Here is a 21257-nt window from a genome sequence, read left to right as displayed (position 1 = left end):
AGGCGGCTACGACGGAGACGGTTGCGCTCGCTCTCTCGGCGTCATGGCGGCTGCCGGGAGCCGATAAGCGGCGGGAGCGGGAGCGCGCGCGTGGCCGCGGCGACGACGACGGCTCGTTAGTTCTCGCTTCTGCTACCTTCGCCGTTGGTGCTTCAATAATGAATTGATTGTTGGATCCGCTCCGCAGGGGATCGCGCATTGGTGCCGCGGCCCGGGGCTTCCCCTTCCCCTCCGCGTCCTTCCCCTTCCCCCTCCTTCTCACGGACTCCTGCTTACCCCGAGACGCCCGGAGCCCGAGGACTCACTCGGCGGCAGAGACCGCGGGCCCGGCCGCGGGGGAGGCCGCCGATCCGAGTCGGCTCCCTCCGCCCCGCGAAGCCTGCACGCCCGCCGGTAAGAAAGGGGGCGGCGGGCGGGTCAGGATGTGGCGGGGAGGACGAGAGCCGGCCAGGCGGAGGGCGGGGGCGGCGCGGTGCCCGGGCGGCGGCCCAGCGGCCGAGCGCCGGGCGAAGGCCGGGGCGGCTCTGTGAGGGCCGGCAGTGGCTGACGGGCTCGGTGCACAGGGGGCGTGTGAGTGGCGAGCGCAGGCCGGCGCCGAGGAGCGCATCCTTGCGCCGGACGGGCGGGCAGCTGGGCGGTCGAGCCCCGGCCTCCTCGGCTTGGAGCTGGCCGGCCCGCGAGGGGAGAGCGGCGAGGCTCGAGCGGCGAGCACTTGCCGGGTGCTTTGGTCCCGCCGCGACCCGGACTCCCAGCACGTGGGGAGCGGCGGGGAGGGGGAGGGGGAGGGGGCGGCGGCCCGGGCGAGCCCGGGAGGGCGCGGGGCGGGTCTGCGGGAAGTTTGAGGCGGGAAGAGAGACCCTGGGACCGGGATGAAGGCCCAGAGAGGGACGGGGTTGGAGGGGGGTGGTTTGCGTCCGCTTGGGAGGCTGATTGGAGCGAAGCTGCAAAGTACGGATGAGGGAGGAGGAAGGTTTCCAACCTCCTTTCGAGTACCGCTTCGAAAACTTAGCAGGAGAGAAACAACTGTTAAAAGACGGGCGCAGAGAAGGAAGATTCAAAGAGGTTTAGCGACTTAGGGAAGAGTCATTGTTAGGACGCGTGAAAGGAGAGAGCTGCGTTTGCCTGGAGCTTCAGAAGTTAAGGTTGTGAGAAGGATCTCAGAAAGAGGACTTACTCGGAGAAGGAAGATGAGGGGGAAAAGGAAGTTACGGTGCACGGAGAAAGCCATTTTGAGGGGCGAAAGGAGTGAAAAGGAAAGAACGAAAAGAGTTGTGAACTTTCTCGACGAAGAGAGACTTTAGGTAACAGAGGCGGTTTGTTAGAGTTCCTAGAGTCTTAAAGACATAATCGTTTAACAGTAAAGCTCTTTGACTAATGGGAATTAATATTTAACGTTAAGAATAAATGTTGCGTGGAATAGTTACTTTTTGGATGACCATTTCTTGCGGGGCGGCTACTGGACTGTAGTCTCTGGAGAATTAAAATCCTGATCAAGATGCAGAGTTAACTATGATTGGGTTGGCAACAGCGTATTTTCCCCCTCTTTTTTGTGGAGTGGAAATAATCGTAGGAGTAAATTCTCTTTGCTGAGATCGGCGGACAGCTCTGCTCTCAGTCGCCTGTCTCGGTACTTTCTGGCTGGGGAAGGATCTGACGTCTCCTTCCCCCGCTTCTTCCTCTCCCTCCCCTGCCAGAGATCTCCTTTGTTTATTCGTGGATGGCTTGTAGGTGACTCTCCAGTGTTGGGCTGAAATCTTGAAAGGTGGAAATGCTGTGTCTTGGCTCATGATTTCTACCCCAAGCCCATTTCTTAATTAATCCTAGTATATATTCTATTGCCCTTTTTTTTTTTAATGGAACCTTGCAAGTCCAAACTGGATAAATACTATTTAAATTTTATCACTCCACTCTCGGTTTACCTGTGAAAGAACACATTTGTTTTGATCTATACATTTTTCGCTGAAATTATACAATACACTTTTATTCTGTTCTCATGTGAGCATTTTCAAAACTTTCCTTCACTCAGGTATGTGAAGTTCTTGGTAATAGGAATTAGTGCTTGATTAAAGGTAATGTTTTTCCCCCTTCATTTGTTTGACCAAGTATCTAATAAGACTTCATTTTCTGTTCTTGGGATGTATATATGTTACATACTACCACTTTGCTTTAGTTATCTATTTATCTATGATGTGTATATATGTGTATTGATGCACCGTTGCCGTCAGTCTAAAAGTTTTATCACTCCACAAATATTTTAATTTCTTCTGTCAAAAATAAACAGTGGTGCTACATTCTATTAGGTAGTCAGGAACGTAGTTAATAGAAGCCTAAGTATTTTCAGTGAAAGACCCTTACCCCTTCCTTCGCATCTCTAATTTAATTGCCCTAGGTAGATTTGTAAAAGTTCTAAATAGACTTATTCTTTCCTCTATAGGAAATTTTCTTACTTTCTCAATATATTTTTTTTAGGTGAATCAAAAAGGGCCCAGAAAGCCTGTGAATGTTGGAGAAAATTCATCTGTGAATTTTTGATGTTTAAGGAGTTCGTATTTGTATTCATCGTTTAAACTGGGAAGATTTATATTTTATTTTAAAACTTCTTGATATTTACAATGAATGGACACAGTGATGAAGAAAGTGTTAGAAACAGTAGTGGAGAATCAAGGTAAGCATTTTATTATCAAATATTTATTATGAAGAGAACATAAAACTTGCATGACTCTTTAGTTTTCCTAGTAGGGGGCAGAGTTTTCAGATGAGATTCTTCCTCTTAGTTATCCAAACAGTAAAAAGTTTCTGATACATGAAGTTTTATTGATAATACAGTTTTTCTCTTGTTCCACTAAGATACACAAAAGTGAATTTAAATATAGAAAGTTTAGGTGACTTAAATCTCTTTGGAGGTTTATATTGTTTGGGTCAGTTATTGAAACTAGAGCAAGTAAAAAGAGACCTTTAAATTGCTTTGACAGTTAGTGCACTCTCCAAATAAAGGCAATAAGAAGTTCTTTACTCACCTTTTTGCTGACATTTTTGTCTTCTGTACCTTTCTTGTCCAGTAAAGTAGCCACTAGCGACACGTGACTATTTAAACTATTTAAAATTACAAAATATTCAAAATGCAATTACTCAGTCACACTTGATGCATTTCAAGTGCTGAAAGCCACATGTGATTAATGGCTACCATGATGTGTGGTGCAGATAGAAAACATTTCTATCACTACAGAGTTCTTTTGGACAATGCTGATCTGGACATTTGTTAAAATATTGCTGCAACCCTTTTTTCCCCCCGATTTTCTTTTTAAATTTGAGTTTTAATTATATATGAATGAGTTACTTGGGCCATGTCTTTCCAAAGAAAATAGAGTTAATGGGAATAAGCCAAATTAAGTTATTTTAATGTGTAAGAAACCTCTTCATATACAAAGATTCTTTAAATTCTTCTGTAGCCCGCAAATTTCGAGTTACCTGCACTTTGATGGAATCCATGTAGTTATATACATTTATCAGTAGAGATCAGGATTGTGAGCATCAGAGTCAGACTGCCTGATTACTTTTCCCAGTTCCACTTTTTATTAGTTGTGTAAATTAGGGCAAATTACTTCACCTCTGAGGTTTTGACTTTTTACTTTTATAGAATAGCAATTATAGTATTTATCTTCTTTAAAGTTGAAAATAGGTGTTATGTGTAAAGTGCTTAAAATAGTTCCTGATAAAATGAGTGCTCAATATTTGCTTATTATAGTTAGCATCATGTCTTCTGTACCATAGGATACTATATAACTGGAACATTAATTACAGTGGTAGAGAAATGTGATGAGCAAGAAACAGGAAAGTTTTGGCAGTTGGGAGGGATTCAGAAAAAATGTTGGATAGAAAAGGAAGCAGTGTAGTTAGTAAGTGATTTGAAACTTGGTCTATTCTGGTCATGCTCGGTATACTTTAGTTTATCAGCTTTCACAGGCAGACTGGATAACAAGAACATCATAGAGAGAAAGGAGCAATTATGGAAGGCAGCATTATTTACTTGAACAGGTATTGGTCTAAACATTACAAAACCTGAGTTGACACTCTGCATTAACTAGTTCTCTGAATGATCTTCTCAACTTTAAAAAAAGAATTGAACTAAATGATTTTGACATTTCATCCCACCACTTAATTTACAAAGTATAATAAGGTTTCAGACAATCGACTTCAAGAATCACCAGGGTTGAGAGGCTAGATTAGAAGAGTTTTGAATCTCATGTTTGATTCAAGTCTCTACGGGTATATTGACTGTATTAAGTGATTAGAAGAGTCACATTGTCCACATTCGTTTATTTGTTAGTGAGCAATGAAATGGTTAATAGGTAGAACTATCTAGAGGTAACACAGGAACTAAACTACTCACAAAATAGGAAATAAGACTCTTGAGAGTAAATCGTCTAGTTGAGTATTCAGAGAGGTCATGTGCTGTTACATTCTGAGCCCTCACGTGTTCCAACAATGTTTTATATATTTTGCTGCCATATCTAAAGGGGAGTAGTAAGATAGATTTGGTAGTATAAGTGAAAAAAGTTAAACCCTGTGAAATCAAATTTACTTAAAGAAGTCTTTTACAATGCATACTTATTTAAAATAATTGCAAGTCATATTCTCTAATTATTCCGAGTTATTATTTCTACTATACAGGTTTTACGTGCTTCTGAGAAGTGTGATTGTCAAGTTATCTTGTTCTTGCAACTGCCTTGGTGTTTATCAGAAGGAGGGAGACCTGCTTCTCATCTGCTTTCATTTTCTTCCTTACTCCTGTTATGCTGTGCTTTTCCTTTGCTGTACTGTCATTATTACCAACCCTCAGCCACCATTCTCCCCAGTGCCCCTCCCCCCAAAAAAGAGCTTTCATATCAAGGCAGTACAGAGAAGGGAGATTTGTGCTTAGGGACATGAACTTATAGGTAGGGAGGATTTTCTTGCCAAAAAAACACAAAAAAACAAAAACCAAACCATTTCTAGTAACTATGAATATTAATGTAGAGTGAAGAGAGGAGAAATATGCCCTGCTTTTAAAATTGATATGTGTTGTAAATAGTTTTTAAAGTAGAACTTGATTTTTATTGGGTAGAATTTTTAAATGGATTTTTGCTTTAGATTTTCTTTTTTCCTTTGTGGAAATTCCATTATGAAATGAAATAAAATTAAGCAAGAAGTCATTTGACATTTTTGTTGGTATAATTAGCTTTCTACTGAAAAATGTTTTTTGATTCTTTCCATGTGGAAGGCTGTCTATGACCATTGACTGAAAGGAGGAAGAATGTACAGGAAGATGTCTCTTTAGCTATGCTATAACTGACAATTTTGAAACTTATTTACTAAGAAATGTGGGTCAGGATGCACCTGCACATCAGTTCAAACTCAGCACAAAGTTTATTATATAACTGAAGTTAAGCTTTCTAAAGATGCTTTTGGAAGATTTCAAAGTACTGGTTCCCGGCTGTGTGGATTTGAGAAAAAACAAACAAAAAAATCAAGTTTTCCAAATCCTGGTTAGACTTTTTATTGTAAAGCTTTCTTAAATGATGATTTAATCAAGGAATAGGTTTGTGGATGAAGACCGGAAATACATAGTTACATTTTGCAAATTTTTGAATGATTGGCATACGCTTAATGCTCAGAACAATTTCTGTCCTTGCCTGCAGATTAAATTTTTAATAATCTAAAATTATACATGTAAATTTGATAATTTATTTGAATCACTTTAAGTAGTTCTGTATATGATGCTCTTGAAAAACTTTTACAGAGTGAGGGAAATTGTTGGTGACTTGCTACAATGGTCTTAACCATTGATAGTTAATCTGTGGCTGGTAATTGAGCTTTATTAAGCTGATTCTTAGAATTCTTTTGTTTCATTATGGCTTCTCATAGCGTTAACAATGCTTGATTTAACATATTTATATGTGTTTTAAATATATATGTGTATAAATTTTATATTAGAAGAACTCTGTCACACAAATTTCCTTGGCTTACAGAAAATATTTTTGTTAATGTTTTTTATACTTCAAGAATCTTTGGATCTGAACTTTTAAAGTGTTTCATGTAAGCAGTGAGTAGGAAATATGATCAGTGGAAATGTTCTAAATGAAAATCTCCTTTTATAAATTCAGCATCTTTAAAAGGCTTTGACAAGCCCCCTAGTGTGAAGGACCTGTTAAATTTAAGGAACACCAAGTCAAAGTTAATTTGAACACAGGCCACGTTTCTTTACCATGTATTTATTTGTTAGTGTCTTGTTGAAAACTACTGTGGCACACCATTTTTGGAAATGTTGCATTTATGTACACACATACCAGAAAGCTTTGTTGTCACCAAAATCAGTTTTTTGCACTAAGTTTGAATAATTTTTAAAGGCAATACCAGTTAAAATGGTGTTTTCTAAGCTTACTTTGCAGTTATCTCAGAATTTTAAAAAAGTTAATTCATTCTTAAATTTCAAATGTTTGTGCTGAAAAACATTTTAAGAAAGGCAGGAAAACCTGAAACCATAAAGCCAGAATGGCTAGAAATCATTGAGTTAAGGAAACTGGTTTTTAAAATTTTCCCATGATGTCATTATTTGCAGGGAAGTTTGGCTCTTTCACACCATTTTCCGTTAATCACTGTTTTTCAGCTGTATATGTACTTTCTTCATTTATTCCTATTAGTTTTTTTCTTTCCTCAAATATCCTGTACACTGTTCTGGATGATCTGAGATTAAGTACCATTTCTTAACATTTTGAAAATTGAATAAGCTGTTAAGCAGGAGCTTTAGTAATGGGTTACTCTCTCTTCAAATACAATTTACTAAATTAACATTTTCATAGTATTTCCTAGGATTGTGATTAATCTGCATTACTGTAAAGTGTTTAGAGTTTCAACTGCTAAGGATAAGAGAACTATATGATTTGACTTTTAAATACATTACTTTATCTACATAGGCATGAGATAATGTGGAAGCAAATGTTAATATGTAATTGCCCCTGTTTTATACTGCTTAAGTAGTTGCTTATTTAAAATCTTGGTGACTGTTTACATTTGGTACAGTTCTATATTTAAAAATAAGAGTAATTCTTTGTGGGGAAGAGATAAAGAATAAATAGAAAAAACTTTATCTTTTTTACAGAAAATTTAAAAAATGTATAAATAGCAAAGTTAAAGCTCCAGTTGTACTCCTTGGACCAGTAGCGCTGGCATCACCTGGGAGCTTGTTGGAAATGTACCACCTTGGGCCCCACCCCAGTCCACCTGAATGAGAATCTTCATTTTAACAAGATTCTCAAGTGATTTGTGTTCATGTTAAATTGATGTGTGCTGTGTGTGTGGTGTGTGTGTGTGTGTGTGTGTGTGTAGGTAGATACACACACACAGACGTAGCTGTTTGCCTGGAGTCATTCAGCACCTTGCCACTTTTTTTTTTTTGTTATTGATGTTGTTATTTTTTTCCCTGGGAACACCCAAAGAATGGTGTCATGGCCCATGCCAGCAAGAAGTTGAGTACATTTCATTTCTCTTGGAATGATAATAATGTGGCATGCAGTGATTATTGAGGTCTTACTCTGACTGAACCAGGCATGGTACACATAGTGCACAGAGTATTACATGAATTTATCACAGTTCATCCTCATAAAACTCCAGTGATGTATGCAGTATTATGATTCCTGCTCTCCAGAAGGGGAAACCAGATTTATAGCCATTTTTAAAAATCTTTTTTAAAAAACTACTAACTAAATTCCACACTTTACTTGGATTTCATTGGTTTTTCCGTTAATGCCACTTCTGTTCCAGGATTCAATCCAGGGTACCATGTTGCGTTTAGTTGTCAACTCTCTGAAGTATCCTCTGGTCTGTGAGAGTTTCTTTCTTTCCTTGATTTCCTTAAGGCTTAAGGTGCTGGCCAGGTATTCTATAAAATATCCCCCAGTGAGGATTTATCTGATGTTTGTATTAGGATAAACTGGGGTTATCAGTTTTTGGAAAGAATATCACAGAGATGAAGTGCTCTTCTAGTCACATAGATGAAAAGGGTAATATCCACATATTACTGATGATATTAACCTTCATTACTTAGCCAACATAATATTTGCCAGGGTTCTCCACTTTAAGTTACTTCTTTTTTCTTCTCATACTGTATTCTTTGGAAGCAAGTCACTATGTCTAGCCCTCTCTCAGATGGTTAGGGGGAAGGTTGGAATTAAGTTCTATCGCCTGGTGGGAGAGAGTATCTACATATTTTAAGTGGAATTCTTCTGTAAAGAAGTCTTTTCTCCCCCCTTTATTCAGTCATTGATTTACGTAAGCCTGGACTTATGTATATGAATTTTATACTTTGGGTTATAATCCAGTAAGTTATTTATTTTGTCATTCACATTGTTCTAGCCTTGCCTATCGGGTGCTGTCTTTCAAGTTGGCATCTGTATCCTTTTTACATACTCCTCTTTTTGCCCTAGAACCAGCCATTTCTCCAAAGAACCCTGGATCCTTTTATTGGAGAAAAGGATATTAGAAACCAAGGTTTGGGTGCTGGGTATGCTTGTTGTTACCCAGGTATCACTGCTTCCAAGTCTTCTCAGTGGAAAAAGCAGACAGCGCTAGGTAATATATAGATATATACTAAACCATGTATATCTACATATCTCTAGTTCTGGAATTTCTCAGTATGCATATTAAGGTGGACGTGAGTTTGTATTGATGTCTAATTCTGTACTGCAGGATTCATCCTAACCTTCCTTTCTTGCTCCTTTATAACTTTAATTTCCTTCGGAGAGAAAGGCTCCTGCCATCCACCATCCCATCGTGTACTTCAAGGTCAGATACAGGTAAAGCAGTTTTAGAATTTTTAGGCCATACTCCCAGAAGAAACAAATTAATCAACTAGAATACAGTGTTTATGTACAGTATACACTGCCTTACAGCTTCTAGTCAAAACACTGTTTTCTAAAGTTACTAAAGTTAGCTTCTTTCTCCCACCCTCTTCAGTGTAGTTCTCATAAATTTGTAATAAAGTTAGATTCATTTGGCACAGTTTGCGTTCCATTCTGTGTTCTTCAGTCACATGGGTTGATCTTTTGAAGTTGCATATATTACATACTCTGTGAGGTACAGTTTCATGTGTTTGGACAAACGCACAGAATCATTTATCCTCTACTCCATTACTGTGCAGAATGATTCCTTCACTCTAAAAGTTCCCCTCTTTTTCCCAGATCTGCTGAATCAGAATTTTCATTTTAACAAGATTCCCAGCAGATTTATATGCATATTAAATTCATATGCATATAGGAGAAGCTGTTCACCTGGAATCATTCAGTATCTTGCCATGTTAATGAAGAAAGATTATTATGATTTAGGGGTGATAATGCAGTAGCTAGGTTTTAACACACAATCAGGTATGTAAGTATACTGAGAATTCACGGAACTATATAGGTAAACAAATGAGGTGAAAGAAAATGGAATTGGGCAAAGTACTGGAGTAATGTAATGGGCTATATGGAAAGTTTTTATGGAGCTCTTTAATTTTTGTAACCTTAATGGTAAGAAATGATGTAGTTTGGAAAGAAAGGAAGAACAAATAGTATATATTCAGAAGTGGGATGGAGAGGAAGGTTTTTACGGAAGTCATAGTCACCCAATAAAGAAGTCCAAGTTCCCTAATAGAGAATGTGTTGGACATGCTGGCTTTGCAGTTCTTTAGTCTGACGTTTATTCAGTGTTATGCTAAAGTTATTGTATGGTTTAGTCCTAAGTGAAGGAAGGAGAAAAAGGGAAGGATAGCTGAATAAATGCAACATGTGTTAAGAGAATAATACTTATGTAAAAGTACCACTGGTTTAAAGAGGTACTCTAGAAATTTATTGTACCAGAATCAGGTTCTTAGGTGTGAATGACTGAAAAAATTGCTGTTTATAGTTAAGGGTATCTTATCTGTCACTGTGATATGAGGTGACTGCTTAGTCAAAAGTCAACTTTAAGTAAATGTTAAACTACATTTGAGAGTTCTTTGGTGTGGATAGATTGAGATCTAAGTTATCATTGAGAATAAAGTACAGAGACATGGTAAATTCTGGGTAAACAGTACTGGCTTCTGGCATCCAGTGTCTACAGTTTCTCTCAGAGATGAGACATAAGGCACAAAAATAGTGGGGAGCTCTTAATGAAAACCATTCAAGTTAGCTATTTCACATCTCCCATTGCTGCTTTCAGAAGTACAGTTCTCTGTCCCCAGATACTTAATTTAGATGATTGAGCAACTACTTTGTGGTAGATTACATGAGATAATAAAACCGGAGATTATCCTATGAGGCTTATAGTGAAGAAAGAAACCAAATTTAAATATTTGTAGTATCTAGTGGTTATAATAAATACAAAAAGGTAATAGCATGCAGTAGTTCAAAGGTGGGAGTCTGAGAAGTTTGATCATAAGGCAAATGATTAGTTTCTATATCAAGCCCAGTGTCAGAATGAAGTTTGTTGCTTTTTAAAAGAGATGTGTAAAATGTAAGATGTGATCTTAGATTTTCTGCATGTTAAATGTGCTGATAATGTGGCTTTTATGATCATGAGGTATTTTGACAGGCTTAGGCAAAAAGCAGAGTAACTTTTATACTCAGGAAAATGATGTTAGATGGCAGTAAATACTGTGTTGAAGAGCTATTATGTGAAGGAATGGGGCCATTGGACAAGAGTAGAGTTACGGTCTAAATTCCCTGAAAGGAGACTATTCTTTTTGTGCTTGAAGTAGATATTAGTATGATTATTGCCATTTGATGCAGCTACTACAGTATTCCTATTTCCAATTGAGTGAATCTTGCATTAATAAAAGGAGGAAGTTTGATCTGAAAGGAAATTTTATAAGAATTACAGTTGTATATGAGTATGAAAAATGTAAATGATCTCTTTATTCCAGTTTTAGCCTGTATTTTATACCAGAAGATTGACTTAGTGTTCAGTAGCTTATCTCAGTCATAATTATTCTACATTGATGATCCCCCCCCACTTTTTTTTAATCGAATGTCTCACAGTAGATGGAGGTGGTGGTTATGTGCCCCACACTCCCATGGGTATCTGCAGATAGATGAAATAGCAAATTACAAATAACTTTGTTAGAAAGTAAAGCGTATAGTGCTGCGAACTTAGTTGTTTTGCGACAGTAGTCATTAAAATAATAAAAAGTGTACACGTATTCCAAAAATCTTTTTTAAAACAAATCAAATGGATATCTCTTTAACTTGAACTTTTAAATATAGACATTTATTTTATTATTAGTATTAACTTTAAAGTTGTGGATGATGATTTCAAGCATATGTGTAAGTAGTGACAGTAGTAAAATGAACCCGCATGTATACATCATCTAGTTTCACATTTTATCTCATGGCCAATCTAGTTTAATCTCTAAATCCTCCTACTCAGTTATTTTGAAGATTGTTTTGAAATACAATTTTTTTTTTTAAGATTTTTTTTTGTCAGAGTGAGCGAGCATAAGCAGGGGGAGCGGCAGGCAGAGCAGGCATAGGGAGAAGCAGGCTCCCTGCTGAGCAAGAAGCCTGATGCAGGACTCAGTTCCAGGACACTGGAATCATGACCTGGGTCAAAGGCGGATGCTTTATCAACCGAACCACCCAGGAGTCCCTGAAACACAGCTTCTACTAGGCTAGACTTCTGCATGATAGGTAATACTAATAGGGAAAACAAATGTTGTCACTTAAGCTTTGTCTGCTTGTTATAATTACAAATTACAGAATTAGAGGAGCACCACCCAGACAGTTAAACGTCTGACTCTCGATTTCCGCTCTGGTCGTGATCTCAGGGTTGTGAGATTGAGCCCAGTGTTGGGCTTCTCGTTGGGTGCAGAGCCTGCTTAAGATTTTCTCTCTCCCTCTCCCCCCATATTTCTCTTTCTCTCTCTCTCCTTTCCTCCCTCCCTCTCTCCTTCTTTCGCCCCCGCATCTAAAAAAACCAACAAAATTACAGAATTAGAGATTTGTATTGTTATTACTATTACATCAAATTATATATATATTTTATGAAACTAATGTTTAGTGACTTGCAAATGTATATATAGTAGCCTTTATTTCTCATCTGAGTCCCTGAATGTTTACTAGAGAAACTTTTGAGTTTACTGTCTACCTCATATTCAACATGACTAAACCCAAACAATCATCTTTGAAATTAGTCATGCTTAATGTGACCCTTCCTAGCATCTATTTCTAGCAGTTTTTTTCTCATTTATTCAGCCGGAGGTTTTAAGGTGGTAGAAGCATACTGTACTTTGAGTTTATAATAGCATTTTGACTTGGATTGGTAATTAAGAATGCTAAGAGGAACTGTGTGTTGCTATTTGGTGCCTCACATAGCAGTGGCATTAGTTGGTTTTCAGAATGGTACAGATGGATAGATACATCCCAGATTTTCTCATACCTTTGATATTTATTTGATGGCTTATAATAAAGATAAGGTGGATAACAGATTTTAAAATATTTTTTAGAGATTTCATTTATTTGAGAGAGAGAGTGGGGGGGAGCAGCAAGCAGAGGGAGAAGCAGGCTCCTTGGTGAGCAAGGAGCCCACCGTGGGGCTACATCCCAACCTTGGGATCATTACCTGAGCCAAAGGCAGAGGCTTAACCAACCAATCCACCAAGGTGCCCCAACAGATTTTAATGCAATGTAATTTTATAGAATTTAAAAGTAGTCTGATCTTAGTTATCATCTAGCTGAATTCTTCTCATTTTTTAAATGACTATTCTAGGGTAATACATTTTAAAAAGTTGCAGTATGTTAAAGGATTAGGATCAGTTCTTTTTTTACTGAAAGAGAATAGTGTAAACTAGAATAGAAAATACAGTGTGCCTTTAGTAGAGTACTAGTTCATCAAACTTTTATGGCTATGTGTGCATGTGTGTGCATGTGTATATTGCATAGTCCAAAAAGTTTGAAAGCCATTGACTTTGGCCACTAGTTCGTTTTTTTAGTTTTAAGTATTTCCTCAGTTCCTACAAATTTCCATATTGTTTCTCTAGTTCTGTTGAAGTAAATAATGGTCTATAAAAGCAACTGAAATGAAGTCCCTGACTTACTGAATTCTAGAATGTAGTTAGAAGAGAGATACATGGGAGCACCTGGGTGGCTCAGTTGGTTAAGCATCTGCCTTCGGCTCAGGTCATGATCCCAGGGTCCTGGAATCGAGCCCCACATCTGGCTCCCTGCTCAGCAGGGAATCTGCTTCTCCCTCTCCTTCTGCCTGCCACTCCCCCTGCTTGTACTCTCTCTCTCTCTGTCAAATAAAAATCTTTAAAAAAAAGGAGATACATGTATACAAAAAATTATAATATTGTGAAGGCATTACTAATAACATATGAGCAAAATATTGTGAACATGTGGGTTGAAACAGTGATGTGCCTGGAGAAATTGGAGAAGGTTACATAAAGAATATGATAATTTAGAGTAATGTTAGAGTGGAAAGTTTTATCTGTTGGCTTCAGAGAGGAATCATTCTCCAGAGTGAAAAGTATGGGGAATACTACTAATACTGCGCTCTAAAATCACTCCCTCCATAAAGCCTTGCCCCGATTCCATTTTCCTCATCTCTAGTTCTTTATTCAGGAATCAGTCCATCTTTATATTTTTGATTCTCCTAAGTTTTACTTTTTCCCATAGTATTTTGTTTCTTCTAGAAATTCTTGCTCAATATTTGTTGAAGAGATAAGCCAATGAATTCATATTATCCATGTATAGAGCTTATTCTTTCAAAAATGTTTATTGCATAAACATTATAGTATATTAAGAGAACCAGTTAAGGTGTTCTATATATTGGAAACAGGGGTTCAAATAGTTACTTCTTTTTTACTCTCAGATAAGTGAGCTCTACCCCTTGAGGTTATTAAGGTACTGTGGCTAGTGGGACAGCTTTGCTATCCTTAATCTTAATACCTGGCTTCTCTTGCTCTACTAGCTGCCATTTTCAGCCAGCAGGAAGAAGATGGGGAGGGGTAGGATTTAAAGCAAGCCACTTTATTAAGGCTGTGATGTAAAAAAATCCCATATCACTTCTAGCTATATCCCTTTGGCTGGAACCTGTTTACATGGCCACATCTAGCTGAAAGCTGGACATACACCAGTGAAAACTGGACGACAGTTGTGTACTACTAAAGGGCAGATAAAATGGATACTGGGTGAGTGGGGAGGAGCAAGTAGACGATATAAATATATGGTACAAATAGAAAGAAGTGTTATTTTGAAATAAGTCAACTCCTATCATACTGAGTAATTAGTGGCTTTCATTTTTCTGAATTTTTTTCATTTCTTTATATGTATTCATAATTCGTACACTTTTGTTATCATAGTATTGGTATTTGGTTTTGTCACTTACCCTTCTCTGAGCCTCAGTTTGTTTATTATATGAAATTGAAAGGGTCAAATGAGAACCCAGGATCTGGCACATAGCACCAATTAGTAATCATCATGTCTTCCCTTTTTTTATTGAGCAATTTGTATTGAAAGTCTTAGGTTTAACTCACAGGCATTTTATATATTTGCATTTGTATTTCCATTTATGACATTCCAGAGAACAGCTAAAGTAGTCCTTGAAGTAATGATTCTGATCCTGAACTCAGGAAAAAGACATTTTTTAAAAAAATTTCTAATAGCTGTCAGTATTGAATTCCTACAGTATGTCAGACTGTATGCTTTACATCTCTTAATCTTCACAGTAGTCCTTAAGTATGTTTATTGTTCCCATGTGGCAAAAACTTGAGGTTTGTCTAATGGGTGTACATATATAAATGTAATTACAATGAGAAGAAGGAGCTAGAAAGCTAGGAAAAAATAAGTTAGGGTTGATTGATTGAACTTCAGAGCACTCATCAGGTTAGCTCTGAATTTTCTCCTTGTGTGTCTTTCAAAAATTCTTTCAAAATTCCCCCAAAGAAGTCCTTTTGAATTGTATTGACTCTTAAACAGTAATCAGGAGAGGGGACATGGCATGAAGTGAGAATTTAGTGCAATATATTTGTTCCTTAGAATAGTAAATACATTTTTTTTGTGTATTACTGTGTTTGTCAGGCATACAACCTTCTACTAATTTTTCTGTGGAAAATCAGTTTACCTTTTATCAGTGTATCCTATAGCTTTCCTCCCCACCTCCTGAATTGAATCCATCTAAATACTACTACCAGTTTAAAATTTTTTGAAAATGATAAAGTAGGGAAATGGTATATACCAGAAAGAAAATCTTGATGTCTTAGGGACAAAAGAAGAAAATAAATGAATATATTATTTAATGGAATTAAAGTGAGAAATCATTGATGTAAACCTTTGATACAGGCAGTCTCATTTATATATACTGTTTGAATGCACAGTCTTTTTTCTTCTTTACTGCACTTCTTGGTACTTCCACACACACTCCAATAACTCTTTCTTTCTTTCTTCTTTTTTTTTTCTCCCCATTCCAATAACACTTTTTTGGCTTTTTCAGTCTATTCCTGTTCCTTTATCAGGGCCAGTTTCTTCTTTTGCTGATCTGATGGTAAGGAAAGCAGCTGCTCATTGTTACCATTTTCTTAGAAGATCATTCACTATTTTATTCACTCTTCCTTTATGTGCCGTTGCAGACATAGTTTCCAGTTTCTGTGATAAAAACAAAAAATACTTGAACATTTTTTTTCTTGTAATATAGAAGAATCTTTGTTTATTCACTTGAGAATATGTTCTTCTCATCTACCCATTGTAGGTCTTGGTGTTTTCTTTAGTCTGAAGGATTGATTTGAGTGGAGAGTTGAGTGCAGAACAGGGAGGTATTGCTATTCTCTCATATGCGAGGCTGAGCTAACATAGACTCTCCCAAAGTAAAGTACTTCCTACCCACAAACACATGAAAATCTGAAATAAATAATGGGAAAATGGGCAAAAAGTAGGTGCATTGCTGAACTTCAAAGAAAACCTTCATGTGCCAGGAACGAAAGGGACCTCGAAGGCAGTAGTCAGGAGCAGTAAGCTCTGAGCAAACATGGCAGTACAGGGGAGATTTGGAGGGATACAGGGTCTCTGAACAGGAGACTGAGGTTGGAATTGAAATTAAGTATTTGACTAGGGAATTAAGTCTCCTTAAAGTTTGAGACCCTGTAAGGTTTGCCTCCTTTGGAAAGAATCTAGAAGAACTTCCTATATGTGCCTTCAAGGACACTTTTTGTTGTTGTTGTAAAGATAAATTAGAATATAGTGATGAAGATATTTGGAATCTATGAAGAGCTATTAAATTTTATCTAGAGTAAAATGAGAGAAAGGGCCATAAGAGCCAAGCAGATAACATAAATGAATGAAGCTGTCTGGATATAAGATATTTGTTTGGGGGAGGTGACTAGTGAAGATCATGTAGAGGTTTGGTGATTATATACATCATTTTAAGGAACCAGTGCTTCTTGGATATAGACAATTGTGACCATGTGGGGAATGGATCCAGTGTTTAGTGTTCTAGATATTCTGATTCTTCAAAATTATTTTCCCCATAACAATATTAAATTAGGTGACTTTAGAGAAAGAAAAAAACCAAAAGAAGAAGAGTAGAGGCAGAGAAACCAGGAGGAAAGAACAAAGAAATTGTGAAAGACTTAGGCTTATGATATTTTTGAATAAAAAGCAGAGAGGTGGTAGTATTAGCTGTTTATTAATTCACATGTTTTTAGAGTCTGTCAGAGTTCTAGAGAGTAGAGATAGATTTAAGTAATAACAGTCCTATGATACAACTGGCTTATGTTAAGCATGTACTAAGTGCCAGACATCCTGTGAGGTATCTTATGTAATCTGTGTAGATCTAGAAAAACTCCATTGGAGAAACGAAGGATAAATAGAGGAGGAGTACTAGTGAAGAGTACAGAAAAGTTGAAAAAATAGTACCAAGAAATTCTTTGTGTATCTTTTGCCCAGATTCACTAATTTTTAACTTATTGCTTTTATACATGTATATCTATATACATGATACATATGTAATACGTATTTATTTTTCCTGAATTTTTTAAGAGCATATTGCAAAAGTCATGCCCCTTTAGGCATTGATACTTCAGTATATATTTTCTAAGAACAAAGGTACTCTGTTATAGAAGCCATGTATAGTTATTAAATTCAGGAAAATTTACATTGATATAATACTTTAATCTTTAGTCATTATTCCAGTTTGGTCAATAGTCCTAATCATTTTTCAGTACAGGATCCAGTATAAGATCACGTACTCCATTTGGCTGTCATGTTTCTTTAATCTCCTTTAATCTGGAACTTGTTTTTCATGACATTAGCATTTTGAAGATGATATAGGCTAGTTATTTTACAGAATATATTTCTCAGTTTGGGCTTGTGTTATGTTCACTTATGATTAGATCTAGGTTATGCATCACCTACCATATGCATCCCTGACTGGAGTACTGTGTAAGTGGTGATACGTCTTTCTCAAAGGTCTATCTGGAGGCTCATGTTGTCTGCCTGTCCCTATTGATGATGTTAGTTTTGATCATCAGGACAAGGTGATATCTGGTTTTTCAACTAGTTTCACATTTATTTGTTACACTAAAAGGCAATTTCTGAGATGTTACCTTGACACTGTGCACATATCTACTCATCAGACTCTCTCCTTAGATTTAGCATATCTTGATGATTGCAAAATGGTAATTTTCTAACACTACTCTCCTGGTCACATTAATCAGTTGGCATTCAGAGCCCTCCCTTGTCTTCTTGCCTGTCTACCTACCTACCTACTTATCATCAGCACGGACTCAAGGATTCCTGTTTTATTTACTGGGTAATAACCTTTTGATTGGTCTGTTTTGATGCTCAAATCAGATTTGGCCAATGAAAGCTTCTTTAGGTTGGCTCCTGTGTCCTGTTTTGATTTTTTTCCTGTTCCTACCCCCATTTTTTCCTTTCCTTCCTTCCTTCCTTTTCAAGTATTTTGCTTTTTGGCATAGCAAGATGGTTTAGGTAAATCTTTTGTTTCCCTGTCCCTAGAATCTGCCTTTTTTTTTTTTTTTTTTTTTTTTTTAAGATTTTATTTATTTGAGGGAGAGTGAGAGAGGAGGAGCAGAAGGAGAGGGAGAGAAGCATTGCTCTCCACTAAGCAGGGAGCCTGACGTGGAGCTCCATCCTAGGACTCTGGGATCATTCCCTGAGCCAAAGGCAGACGCCCAACCGACTGAGGCACCCCTAGAATCTGCCATTTCTCAAAGGACTCTCAGTTCATATAAGTGGAGAATAGTACTTAGCTGTCAGGATCTGGGTGCTACGTGATTATCAATTTAACACTTCAAAGCGGATATTTTTACATTGGTTGATAAATAACAAATAAAAAAGATACGCTGCCATAAATATAAAAAGCTATGCAAAGGGCCATCTTTTTGTATCACTATGGTATCACAGGAATGGAAGCAAAGCATGTTCATCATTGAGGTACAAGTCGAAACTGAGATGTATCTACAAAATGGAGTATGTGCAGTTGCATAAAGGAAAGGAGAACATACCTACTGCTGTGGAATGGTCTCCAGAATACTATATACATATACATATACATATATATATATATATATATATATATATATATATATATATATACACACACACACACACACATACATATATATATATAATATATCATTTATTTAATAGTGTAAATATGTTAATGATTATTTATGAAAGAGGAGATATAAACATATATTCTTACTCATAATTTGCTTATATTGAAAAAAAGGAAGATAGATTTAAAACTTTAAAAAAGAACTGTAGGGGAGAGAGGACATAGTGTAGAGGAGACAAGGATGGGTAGTGGATTTTGACTGTAACTTCTGTAAACTCAAGTTGGACCCAAGTAAGTAGTAAAGCAGCATTAAATCGAGATGAATAAAAAGTGGTCTCTAAAATGAAAGAAAAAGCAAATGACTGTAAGTAAACCAAATTGGTGGCTATGTAGAAATAAATTATTTCAGTGGACTTCAAAGCAATAATTTGATTCTAGGAGTGAGTATTCCTGAAGGACAAAAAGAACTGTAAAGAAATCTTGACATTTAGTAATGATATTGTTAATAATATAGGTATTATTTTGGAACAGTTATATATAATCTTAAGATAGGCAGAAATTTTGTTAATGTCATTTGGAACCAAAAAACTCTACCGAAGTGATAGAAATATAAAACCAAAGAAGTAAAAACCCTGCAAATTTAAATTGGAAATGCTAGTATAAATTCTTAATGCATTGTCTCTAAAAGTATTTATTCTAGGTTATTCCATTAAAAACAAATTTTTTTTTTTTTAAGATTTTATTTTTTTGTCAGAGAGCTTGTGCGTGTGCACAAGCAGGGGGAGCAGCAGGCAGAGGGAGAAGCAGGCTCCTTGCTCAGCAAGGAGCCTGATGTAGAACTCCATCCCAGGACACTGGGATCATGACCTGAGCTGAAGGCAGATGCTTAACTGACTGAGCCCCCCAGGCACCCTTAAAAACAAAATTTAAAACAGTGACCAATCCCATAGTTACAGGCTCACTTACTACTCAGATTGCAGTTTAAGTTCTGATCTAAACAGAAGCAGGGCTTTTGATGAAATGCCTGAGTTATATTCTGAAACAAGAAATATATGAGATGATCCTCGTTCTTCTTGTCAGACCAGAAAGTGAGGAAGCTGTCAAAGACTACTTGAGTTCTTGTCAAAAGTACTCTAGAACTAATAAAGGGTTTCCTGTTGGCTAAAGATGGGACAATTTGAACATCAACAATGATACAGTGGATTAAAATTCATCAAATAATTCAAATCCATGAGTTCATGAGACATAAAAATTATTAGTCGACTTTGAAAGGATGCTAGCAGTTTAACTTTTCAAAACTGACAAATAAGGAAAAGAAATGAAAGTGGCTTTCATGTATGAACTGTACCTTAAGGTTAACAAATATGAAAATTTGTCATTATGAAAGTATTCTACCTATTAATGAAGAAGTTATATAATGGGTAAACGAAGAAAGATATATCACCATTTTACTGCCTCTAAATAAATAGGTGGTAAAGCCATCATGATCAATGGCTGCTGAAAACATTAGATACAGAGCTTATAGGGAACTGTGTAATGAATAGATAAGGCTGAAAATGCCACAGCTGAAACTCAAAAAAGAGACGACCAAACTTGTTTCTTCTGATAGAAGTCCACAGCAACTCAAAAAATATTCTTGCTAAGAAGAGCTAAATTTTAATCGGAATCTCTTGATCTAAGAGTTTACAAGAACTACAACGGCCAGAAAAATATGTTAATACCACAGGGTTGCAGTAAGCGAAATCTGAAAAAGCAGGAAAAACTAACTAATTTCTTCCACAAAATAAATTGCAAGAGAAAACAGAGGAAGAGGGAACCGTCAAATTAATAAAGGAGACTTAAAGAGTCAGAGAAAAACAAAACAAATACCATATGATTTCACTCACATGTGGAATTTAAGAAAACAAATGAGAAAGGAAAAAAGGCAAACCAAGAAACAGACTTTTAACGTAGAGAACAAACTGATGGTTACCAGAAGTGGGGTGTGTGGGGGATGGGTTAAATAGGTGATAGGGATTAAGGAGTGCGCCTCTTGTGATGAGTACCTGGTGATGTTTGGACGTGTTGAATCACTATATTGTACACCTGAAACTAATATTACACTGTATGTTAAATAACTGGAATTTAAATAAAAACTTAAAAAAAAAGAGACTTAAAAAAAAGTGCTTCAAGTGCAGTATGTGAACCTTATTTGGATTTCTATTCAGTCAGTCGAAGAAACGAAATCATGTGACTAAAGAGATAAACTAAACTAGATATTTAATATTATTTAATGTGTAATTTCATAATAAAATTCAGAAGTAAGTGGTATTTTAAAGATGCTGGTATTGTGGACATTTAAAAATAGTGTTGGTTTCTTTTTATTTGTAATACTTAAGTATTTGTGGATAAAATTTCAAAATGCCTGAAATTGTGTGTGTTTGGGAAGCTGGATTATTTGAAACAAGATTGGTAAGAGTTGATAATTGTGAAGCTGGTTTTTAGATATATGGTAATTCATTATATTGCTCTCTTGTTTATATTTGAAGTTAAATGTAAAAACAAGGCTGAAAAGAGACTTTAATTTGAATTGCTGTTTTATATTTTAAATGTTGTATTCCTATTTAATTTACCTTCAGAAAACAATTTAATTTTATCAAAGTGCCTATAAACTTATGGTGAGTTTTGTTTTGTAAATTGAGAAAGGTGAGGAAAAG

General features: G+C 36.7%; 1 protein-coding gene across 2 annotated transcripts in view; it reads left to right on the top strand.

The window, feature by feature from the left end:
* Window positions 1–287: 287 nt before the first annotated feature.
* The window catches only part of CHD1 (chromodomain helicase DNA binding protein 1), a 72760-nt gene continuing 51790 nt past the window's right edge, over window positions 288–21257 (top strand). For both annotated transcript variants that reach the window (XM_026498565.4, XM_026498564.4), the window contains exons 1-2: window positions 288–393; window positions 2470–2665. In XM_026498565.4, the coding sequence (XP_026354350.2) occupies window positions 2613–2665 (53 nt within the window). In that variant the 5' untranslated portion in view covers window positions 288–393; window positions 2470–2612. The remainder of the gene's footprint in view (window positions 394–2469; window positions 2666–21257) is intronic.

This window comes from Ursus arctos, unplaced genomic scaffold (assembly GCF_023065955.2).
Source record: "Ursus arctos isolate Adak ecotype North America unplaced genomic scaffold, UrsArc2.0 scaffold_5, whole genome shotgun sequence".
Classification (NCBI taxonomy): domain Eukaryota; kingdom Metazoa; phylum Chordata; class Mammalia; order Carnivora; family Ursidae; genus Ursus; species Ursus arctos.
The sequence above is the reverse complement of the archived record's forward strand: the minus strand, read 5'-3'. Positions and strand labels throughout refer to the sequence as shown.